The sequence below is a fragment of the Galeopterus variegatus genome, unplaced genomic scaffold (genome assembly GCF_000696425.1).
Source record: "Galeopterus variegatus unplaced genomic scaffold, G_variegatus-3.0.2 Scaffold201, whole genome shotgun sequence".
Classification (NCBI taxonomy): Eukaryota; Metazoa; Chordata; class Mammalia; order Dermoptera; family Cynocephalidae; genus Galeopterus; species Galeopterus variegatus.
The window spans coordinates 610,764-620,985 of NW_007726312.1; the positions used below are offsets into that span (position 1 = coordinate 610,764).

General features: G+C 55.0%; 1 protein-coding gene across 1 annotated transcript; it reads right to left on the reverse strand.

The window, feature by feature from the left end:
* Positions 1-1,929: 1,929 nt before the first annotated feature.
* Positions 1,930-8,716, reverse strand: SERPINF2 (serpin peptidase inhibitor, clade F (alpha-2 antiplasmin, pigment epithelium derived factor), member 2). The gene is made up of 9 exons (XM_008565718.1): positions 8,654-8,716; positions 8,441-8,479; positions 8,258-8,320; positions 7,766-7,967; positions 6,994-7,137; positions 6,643-6,846; positions 6,082-6,221; positions 4,195-4,399; positions 1,930-3,108 (listed from the first exon to the last, which is right to left on the reverse strand). The coding sequence occupies exons 1-9, from the start codon at positions 8,714-8,716 to the stop codon at positions 2,696-2,698; spliced, it is 1,473 nt and encodes a 490-aa protein (XP_008563940.1). The 3' UTR covers positions 1,930-2,695.
* Between the last annotated feature and the right edge of the window lie 1,506 nt (positions 8,717-10,222).

Sequence of the window (10,222 nt, forward strand, 5' to 3'; positions counted from 1 at the left end):
TTTTTTTTTTTTTTTTTGCCTTTTTCGTGACCGGTAAGGGGATTGCAACCCTTGGTGTGGTGTCGCCCACACCGCGCTCAGCCAGTGAGCACCGGCCATTCCTATATAGGATCCGAACCCGTGGCTGAGCGTCACTGCGCTCCCAGCACCGCACTCTCCCGAATGCGCCACGGGGTTGGCCCTGTGTGTCTTGCATTTTTATGTGTTTATTGTCTAGACTACCCCACCACCAAACTTAGTCTCCAGGGGAATAGGGATCTTGTCTGCTTATTTATTGCAGTGTCCTGAGAGCTCAACACACTGCTGGGCACACAGGAAGCACTCAATAAGAACTTGCAGGGAGGAGGATGCAGTGAAGGCAGCCAGACCAGTGGCAGGGAGAGTCTAGGAAGCAACAGCAGTGACCCCAGGGAGTGACGGCTGAGCCCAGACCAGGGCACTGGGAGCTGAAACAGAGAGGAGGAGAGCCCTGAGAAAGACTTAGGAGGTTCAAAAAATAAAAATAAAGAAGAGCTGGCCAATTAGCTCAGTTGGTAAGAGTGCGGTGTTTGGACCCCTGTACCGGCCAGCTGCAAAAAAAAAAAAAAAAAAAAGACTTAGGAGGTAAAATGACGTTGGTGGATTTGGTGATATAACCTTCCAGTGACTTCTCACCTCTCCCACGATCAAAATCACAGTCTTTGCAATGACCTTACAGCCCTATGTGATCTGTCCCCACTTCCTCTCTGATTCCTTCCTCCTCCTCCTCCCCCTCCCTTCCTCCACTCCAGCTCCACAATCTCCGGCTTGTCTTGAACCTCTGAGCCTGCTCCTACCTCAGGACATTTGCCACATGCTATTCCTCTGCCCGGCCACTCTTCCCTGACACTTCCATGGTGCCCTTTCTCACCTCCTTCAAGTCCCTGCTCCCATGTCACCTTCTCAGTGAGGCCTTCCCTCCCAGCCCTGTCCCCCTTCCTTGCTTCGTTTATCACCATAGTTTTTGTGGTAGCTCACCCTTTGGCATACCATGAATGAGGGTAGTTCAAAAAAGTTCATGGAAAAATAGAATTAAAAGATCATACGGGCTGGCCGGTTAGTGAAGTTGGTTAGAGCACAGTGTTATAACACCAAGGTCAAGGGTTTGAATCCCTATACCATCCAGCCACCAGAAAAAAAAAAAAGAGAGAGAGCGTGATAATACAAATCTTTCCATGACCTTTTTGAACAACTTTATACTTCCCTTGTTTTTTTACTAGCTATCTCTCCTCACTGCTAGTTTGTAAGAAGCAAGATTTCATGCCAGGTCACTCTGACCCCAGGGCACTTGCCCTTAACCACTGCACATTAGGGCTCCAGGGGGTTGCTGCCATCTGGATGCCCTGCACTCACAGCATGGAAGAGAGCCCACCCACATGGACATCCATGCTGCCCCCAGCTCCTGGGCTCTGGCACAGAGGAAGGCATCAGCCCTGTGCCAAGGTACCCCCAACCATTTCCCCCAAATCCTCAGGTGCTGATAATCTCCAGCTGGAGCCGCGTGCTCCTAGCAGCCTGTCCTCGGCTGGCAGGCACCAGCTCCTGGCAGAAGGGCCAGTGTGTAATTAGAAACTCCGCAAGCTTCTTAATTGCCAGTTCTTCTCCCAAACCGGGAGGCTAGTGCTATTCTGAGCCACCCTCATTGCCGACCGCCTGAGGCATGTACAGAGCAGAGCCAAGCTGGCATGGAGGTAGCCCTGGACAGGGCTGGTGAGGTCAGAGGGAACTTTACAGTGGGGATGGGCTGGTGCATGGCCACAGACCAAACGTGGCACAGAGAGGGCTGCTGCCCCTCATCGGGTGCAGCCATTTCTCAGTGCTCTTGGCCTGCAAGTCTGTTCTTGGCATTCTCGCCACCTTCCTTCCACCCCTTTGTTTCTACCCATGCCCAGAACAGTGACATCATACCAGCTGGGCCCATTCATTCTTTATTCAGGTGGCATAACAATCACTACAAAAACTTTACAAAAGAGCCTTAAAGAGCTAATGGGGCCCTTCCCTGCCTCAAGCTTGGAGAGAGGAAGGAAGGGGAATCCTGGCATTTCCAAGGAGCATGGGGAGACTGGGGAGACAGAGTGTTGGCGTGGGCTGGAGGCTGGGAGGTCTTCAGCAAGTTACATCAGAGTCAGGTTATGTTGATATTCAGTGTTCACCTACAGAGCAGGACATGAGGCCCGAGAGAGGCTGAGACAAGCCCATGGTGTCTGACCCCAGGACAACGCTCTGCCTCCTGAGTCACCACCAGGGCCTATCTCTCCTCTTCCCACCAGGGTGTCCTGGGACATGTCCAAAGGCAGCCTCTCCTTCCTGTCTCTCCCCTTCTGGTAAACAAAAAAAAGTGGAGGTGCCCCAGATGACTCAGGGAATAACCTAACCTATCTCCTGGTAAACTGGATCCACAGCTGCCCTACTGCACAAGCCCCAGAATAGGACACCCTCTGAGCCCCTTTGAAAGAAACGATGAGGGATCAGGCCCACGATTCCCTGATCCTGCCCTCCTCCCAGCCCCAGCCCACCCCAAACTGCTCAAGAGGAGATGGGAGAGAATGGCTCCTCTCCTCTCCCAGACTGCCCACCCAGGCCCCTGTCCCCCATCCCACAAAGCAGGTTGGAAAGAGTCACTTGAGTTGAGAGGCTGGTCCAGGCAAGGACTCAGGATGCTGGTGGTCATGACCCCTCACTTGGGGCTGTTAAACTGGGGATAATCCTCCTCCAAGGGGGGCTCAAGTTTCAAGTCAGGGCCAAAAAGCTTGTCTCCACGGGGGACGGCTTTCTGGTTCTGGGAGAAGTCCCTGTTGTCAGGAGAATCCTGCTGCTCCTTGAGCTCCCGCTGTGCACTAGGGTTGGGGTTCCTCACGCTGCCCACAAAGAGAGGCAGGCCAGTGGTGTCCTCGAGGATCAAGAAGAGGAATGGGCGGTTCACGCTGAAGGAGGAGAGGGACATGCGAGACATGGCTATGCCGGTTGCTGCAGCTGCCTCCACACCAGCTTCACTGAGCTCCAATGTGGACTGATGCTGCACGCTGGACACCACCAGCTTCTGGTCAGAGATCCCACGCAGGTCTGGGTCCTGGAACAGCTCCTGCAGGCCTGTCCAGGGCAGAAGATGGCTGGTCAGAGCTGCCCTCTGCCTCACAGGCTGTCTGGACCTAGATGGGAGGGTGTCTGGCATCCTGGCCAGGGAGCACCTCAAACCCACAGATTGATGCTTAACTTCTGTTTAACCTTCAAGTCTCAGCTTAAACATCACTTCCTCCAGGAAGCCTCCCTAATACCAAGCTCCAAAGTCCAGACAATGTGATTTTTCTTTTTTTAAAAGATGACCGGTAAGGGGATCTCAACCCTTGGCTTGGTGTTGTCAGCACCACGCTCAGCCAGTGAGCGAACCGGCCATCCCTATGTAGGGATCCGAACCCGTGGCCTTGGTATTCTCAGCACCACACTCTCCCGAGTGAGCCACAGGCCGGCCCTGACAATGTGATTTTTCAATGTTCTCCTGGGTGAACTGGAGAGAAGCCTTCTGTTTCTTTCTTTTTTTTTTTGTCTTTTTTCGTGTCCGGCAACGGATCGCAACCCTCGGTGTTGCGCCCGCACCTCGCTCAGCCAGTGAGCGGGAACCGGTCTGTATGTGGGATCCGAACCCTCGGCGGGAGCGCCGCCACACTCCCAAGCGGCGCACTGTAGCAGTGCGCCACCGGGCCGGCCGAAGCCTTCTGTTTCATCATGTATGTTGGAAAGTACCTGATTACTCATCTCTTCCCCAACCCCAAGTTAGACTGAGCTATTTGTATACGGTGGGCTCCCAGTGCCTAGCACAGTGCCTGGAATATAGAAGTTGTTTGGCTAATGGCTGATCGATAGATGATGGGTAGTGTGACATCCCAGCTTTTCCTTCTTCCCTTCCAGGACAGCCAGCGAGGCTCACATCCCAGGCTCTCCATCCAGGACTCTTTGTAATGCTCAGACTTGGGCAGCAGAGCAGGTCCCCTTCCCCTGGGTCACCCCAGGACAGAGGGCCCAGGGGCTCATATCAAACCCTCCCACCCTCCCTAAACCCTGGAAAAGGCCAGGACACAAGACTAGCTCTGAGTCAGACCCACTGCCAGCTGGAGGCTTCCTCCTCACCAGCCCTGCCCAGCCTGACCTAGGTGGCTGTCCCACACACAGCCTCCTTACCCAGCTGGCTGAGGGTGCTCAGCAGGTCCAGCTGGTGTTTCAGATGCAGCTTAGGCAGCCAGACCTTGGTGGGCTTCTCCCGCAGCAAGGGCTGGTGCAGGGTGTCCCAGCTCAGGTTGGTCAGTACCTGGGACACATTCCACTCAAAGTGGGTGGGCACAATGACCACAAAGCTCATGTTGTTCTTAAAGGGGAAATATGCCACCTACCAATAAGAGAAAGAGAGAACATGCAGATCAGAAAGCACTCACACCAGCTGGGCTCTGGGCCAGCGTGCACTTCTGAGACACATGGACTGGGGCTCCAGACCATCCTTGTCCAGCGTGTGCCTGACCTCACTGAGCCTACCCCTTCTCACCTGAGAAGTGGAGTAACACTACCTGCCCCACATAGGTCGACATGTGACCAGATGAGATACAACAGTTCTCAAGCTTCTAGTAGTATCTGCACTCATAGGTGCAACTCAGTAAAGGGTGGTTTTCTCTCTCTTCATCTGCTACCAGCTAGCAAGGGACCTGGGGTAAGGAATCTCCTCTCTCAGCCTCTGAGTTTCTCCAAGGTGTACCATGGACGGGGTCCCTGGTTTCCAAACTGCCCCAGGGTCCTGCGGAGCAGTGACAGCAAAGGGTGGACCTCTTTCTCCTCCTCTCTTACCCTCATCCAGGGACTTTGCCAGACTCTGCGATTTGGGGTAAGGTTCACTTGAAGGGGTTTCTACAGCTAAAGCAATGTGGAAACCACCAGTCTTGAGGGTCTCTTGCAACCGTGATTCCTTGGGTTCTAGGCAGAGCGCCTATACACAGGACCCCTGCCAGTGGGGGAACAAGAGCCAGGGTCTGCCTGCCTGGGCCTGAGGAAGAGGAAGGCCGAGGAGGACAAGGACATGGAGACAAAAAGATAAAGGCAGAGCGGGCAGGACATAGCCTGGGGTGAAGGAGCAGCAGGAAGGGGAGAGTCAGTGGGGAGGGGAACCAGACCATCCTCTTTTCTGGGTGAATGGGAGAGGAGATCTGAAGCTGCTCCAGGCCTACCTCACTCCCAGCCCCCTCTCAGCCTCCTGTCCAAGAGGCTCCTTCCTGCAGAAGTGACGGTGCTCTGTGTCAAGCTTGGCTTGTGAAAATAACCGACACTGCCATCGCAGCCACAGCCCAGGAATCAGTGCCCAAGCCAAGGAGACCACATTTAGGCTAGAAGCAAGGGAGACCGCACCTGAGATAGCACGGCACAGAATTCTACCCAATCAGAATGTTCCCTGCAGGATGCTAAGAAATCCAACCCAGTCAGATCCTCCCTTCTAAGGAGCACTGCATGAGAGCTCAGGCCAAATCTCCCAGGCTTGGGGGTGCTGAGGCCCTGAGTGGCTATATGGCTGCTGGGGTGGTCCCTGTGCTGCCCCACATCCATAGGTCCTTGTAGTAAACCCCCATCACCAAAGGTGACCTGGGTCAATGTATCCTCCTCAAAGAATTCTCCCTGTCCACTCTATCTAAAAAACCTTCTCAGTCAATAACAGATTGCCTTCTTTTTCTTTTTCCTTCATAGCACCTAACACTATCTGAAATTATCGTTATTGATTTACATCTGCTCTTGTACTGTGGATCTTCCCTCCTAAGAACAGGAACCTGGTCTTCCATGTGCTCCCCTAAAAACCCAGTGCCTGGAACAGTATCTGTCACACAGTGAATGCCCAATATATTTTAGTTGAATGAATGAACCACAAAGAGCCTGAAGCCTCAGTCCTCCTGGGTGGGCTCTGCCTGCCCCAGGGACACAACTGCAAGGAAGCTGGGACACCCGCTCTTACCCCTGTGTCTGCTCCACAGCCTGCCCACTCCCTTCCCCACTTCCCAGTACCCAGGCCTGGCCTGCTGGGCAACCAAAGGTAACCTGGATCTCAGGCTGCTGCAGCAAGAACCAGCGCAGAGGGTACGTGGCTTGCATCATGTCCACTGGCACCGTGAACTGCTCATCCAGGTGGAAGGAGTCTCTCTGGGTGAGGCTTGGGTCAAACTTGCTCTTCCAGAAACCTGCAGCCAGGCAGAGGGCAGAAGCCACATGGACTGGGGCCAGCCTGGGTTCTATACCCCCAGCCTCTTGCCCATCCCATTCAGGGAATGAGAGGTGGAGGTCAAGACCCCAGGGGGTGCTGTGCCAACTTGGCACCCAGTTGATCTCAGGTCTCTTCCCTGTAGCATTTTTGAAATCTGGGCTTCTATTTGCCCCATCCCTTACAATGCTCCCAGGAACCTCCCACTGGGTTTTTTCAGGCCAGTTTCCCTCCAGTTCTTCTCTCCACAATAACCTCACCCAGTTCCTGGGACCCCTTCCCCACCATGCCCAGACAGCCCCCTGCCTCATGGCCCAGCCTAAGGAGGAAGACCCTCAGAACAAAGCATGCACAGCCCAGCTCAGCCTACAGCAGGGAACTTCAGAACAGGAGGAGCGCACCCTGGAAGTGGATGGCATTGAGGAGAAGCAACACCGTGTTATCTGGCAGCTCCGAGAGGAAATCTTCAATCTTCCCCTCTGTGGCCTCCTTCACCCATTGGTTGATGTTCGCCAAGTCATCCTCCTGCCTGCCCGTCAGGTTCATGGGCTTTGCACCAAAAAGCTGTTCTGATTGTTCCAGGAAATCCTCTTTGATGGGAAGTCCTGCACACAAGGGGCCACAAACTATTCCTAGGCTCTGGGCTCCACAGCCACCAATGCTCCAACTGGCTACCTGAGGCCAAACCCATCTCTCTCACCCTTGTCCACCCCCGGGCATTACCTAGGGAGTTCCCTGCTATCAGCGCCTACCTTTCTGCAGGTACATTCTGGCAGCCAATCGGAATGCCCCAGGGCCCAGGTTCTGGCAGAGGTGGCTGAGCAGATGGGGGAGGCAGGGCTCTGAGTCTGCATGTAGCACCTGTTGCAAATTCTGCAGCGTTTGGTTCTGAGCACCTGGAGGGGACCGCATGGGCTGAGGCCCAGGCTGGGGGTTCCTTCTCACCCCCACTGCCCACTCCAGTCCCTCATGGATACCCCTGATGAGCATGTCTGCAGGAGCACACCCTCTTCTCCCATATCCACTAAACTAGTCTGAGTGACAGGACTCCAGAGTTCTATTTTCTTTCTTTTTTTTTTTTTTTTTTTTCTGCTGGCCAGTACAGGGATCAAACTCTGGACCTTGGTGTTATTAGCACCATGTTCTAGCCAGCTGAGGTAATTGTCCAGCCCTGAGTTTTATTTTCATCTCTGCTGCTGACAGGCTGGGCAACCTCATCTCACGGAAGTTGCCTTCCCTCTTAGGACCTCAGTTTCCCACGACGGGAACCTCCTGTCCAATGAGAGACATTGTAGCTATCAAACTCTTACACAAAAATTACCAGGGGAACTTGTGAATAAGCAGATTCCCTGGCCCAATCCCTGGGAATCTAATTTACAGAAACTGGTTGGGGCCCAGGAATCTGCAATTTTACCAAACATCCAAGTAAGCCTGATAGAGGAGCCAGCCACACATAACTTCTGAAGTAGTGAGTTCCTACTGGCCTCCCAGCTCTGCTGGTCTGGACAGGTGCTGCCACATTACCTAGCGCCAGGTGAGACAGTGCCAGGGCCACACTCAGGGGCGACAGGATGAGGTTGGGGCTGGTGGTTGTTTGGGCCACCAGGGAGAACAGGTCAGTGGAGAAGGCCATCATGGCCTGGGCCAGCCTGCGGATCTGCTCTGGGGTTGGGGCCCCCTTGCAGTCTCCTGGGGCCCTCTTCAAGGCAGTCTGGCCATCAGGCTCCTGCAGGGACAGATCAGGGGTCAGCGAGATCAAGGGGTCAGCTCCAGATTCTGTGTTGAAGGTCTTCATAGCCCTTGTGCCTGGGGGTTGCACGGCCTTGTCCTAGACCTGACGGGACAGGGGGAGTCACACGTGGGCACTAGCGTTCTGGGGACTGGCTCCCCTCCTTTGGTCCTTCCCACGCTTTCCCTTCTGGTCTCACAGCCACGCCCCCCAGTTCTCTTCCCCCTGCTGATTGGCCCGCCTCCCTCTGGCCCCGCCCACTCTCCCCCAGCCCCACCTGGTTGTACCTGGTTGCCCAACTTGAGGAGGGCAAGCGGGGGTAGCTTCTCCTGGGTCGGCCCGCTGATTAGCTGCAGAAGGAGGAAGCACATGGACAGCGACCCTTGTCACAGGTCCCCTACCCTGCCCAAGCCACAGGCGAGACCTCTCGGGGCCTCCCTCCCCATCACAGGCTTCTCACTCCCCATTACCTGCTGGCCCGAGGGCTCCGTGGCACTCACGGGAGAGAACTGTCGAGAAACGGATGCGGCTAGAAGGGGGAGTCTCCCTCCAAACCCTGCCTTGCCCAGCACCCTCCTCCTCCCCCTCCGCCCCTCTGGCCTCTCCCACACCCACGCCCCCCACCGCAGCGTCCTCTTCCACTCGACCGAACCCACTCCGCCCAGACCTCCGCCGGGCCTCACCGCGAAGCAAGGGCCATGCAGGCAGGACAAGCTGAGCACCAGGAGCCCCCGGAGCAGCGCCATGTTCCTGTGTCAGAAACAGGAAGACTGAGTTCTCACCTCCCCTCCCCATACCGGCCATGAATCCTGCCCACACATTCACCCACGTGGCCAAGTCCTGAACAACTACTGCCAAGGGGGAAAAGCCGGCTACAGAACCAGAACACGGCACCCAAAACGCATCAGCAGTGGTTCTCATTTCTGAGGGGTGGGATTTCCCCCCTGACTTTTTGGCACCCCCTTTTGTAGTTTCGGGCTTTTCACATTTCATGCACTGAGAATGTTTGGGTGAATAGGGGGGAAACATCAGAACAAAAAGTCCTCATTCTTCAAGGCCTCGCCTTATGAGTCAGACCTGGGTTTGAGTCCAGGCTCTGCCTCTTGCCTGAGAAACTTACCCTTGGGGCTTTGCTTTATCTTTTAAAATGGTGGCAAAAGTTCCTACATCCTTCCATGTGTATTGTGATGACTAAAATAAGAGTCTTCGTAAACCCAGAGTGCAATGCCTGGCATTTAACTGATGGCTGCTGTCAGCCTAGTTCAAGACTCCCACTTCTGGGAAGTCTGCCCTGAAGCCTCTTCCATAGGGCTCCCACCCAGAGCTCCTATCCGATCTGCTGTCCATTTGGCCAGCCTTTCCTTCAGTCTGGTCAGGTCTTGCCCACAAGGATGGACAGGCCTGAGGCCCTGAGGGCTCAGCAGGGGTGGTGGGGTGGCTGGTGAGCTGCCTTGTTGATCCAATAGCAGGGCCCAATGAATGAGTCTGGCCAGAGCCACCTTTGGACTTAACGGGAATCACAGCCTTGCCCCCAACTCTGCACCAAGCCGGCTCTGGGAAACCAAGCTGGTGGGTAGGGATGGACAGGTCTTGGTCTGGGGGAGGATAAATCAGCCCTGGGCTGCAGCCTCGGAGCAGGTCTCACACCCCCTACTCCCACCCCATACCTACCTTGGGGTCAATCCTTCTGGAGGATCCTTCTATCACCCCTGGCCCCACTACCATCACACACAAGGGCCATTAGGTAGGGCCCTGATCTCCAACCTGGGCTTTGAATCTTCCTAGCAAGAAAAGGCCTCCAGCTTTTCAAGTCTCAGAGGGACTCCTGGAGCTCCTACCTTGGCTCCTCATCACCCCAGGAAGCTGGGAAACTATACATCTTCTGAATCAATTCAGCCCAGACCCCTCACCCAGGGGGGAAGCTCCCCACCTCCTTTCCTGCCCAAAGAGTAGGCCAAGCCACCCCTCCCCTCGTACCTCTGCAGGCTCCTTGCTGCCGAACACGATGTTCCTCTGGCCCCACTTGGGTGCTCCCCACACTCTCCCCGGGATCCAGCCAGCCCAGCCTACCCCTCCCCTCCCACCAGGACCTTTGCTCTTAGCCAACCCCTGTTCGGATTGCTTGCTCTTCTGGTAAATATTGACCTGCACATCCAGTTAAACATTGATATTGGGGCCAGAAGCCCCTTTCCCACCAGGGCATCTTATCCTGAGATGGTCACCCAGAGCCCCCATGGATTTGGGTCCACTTG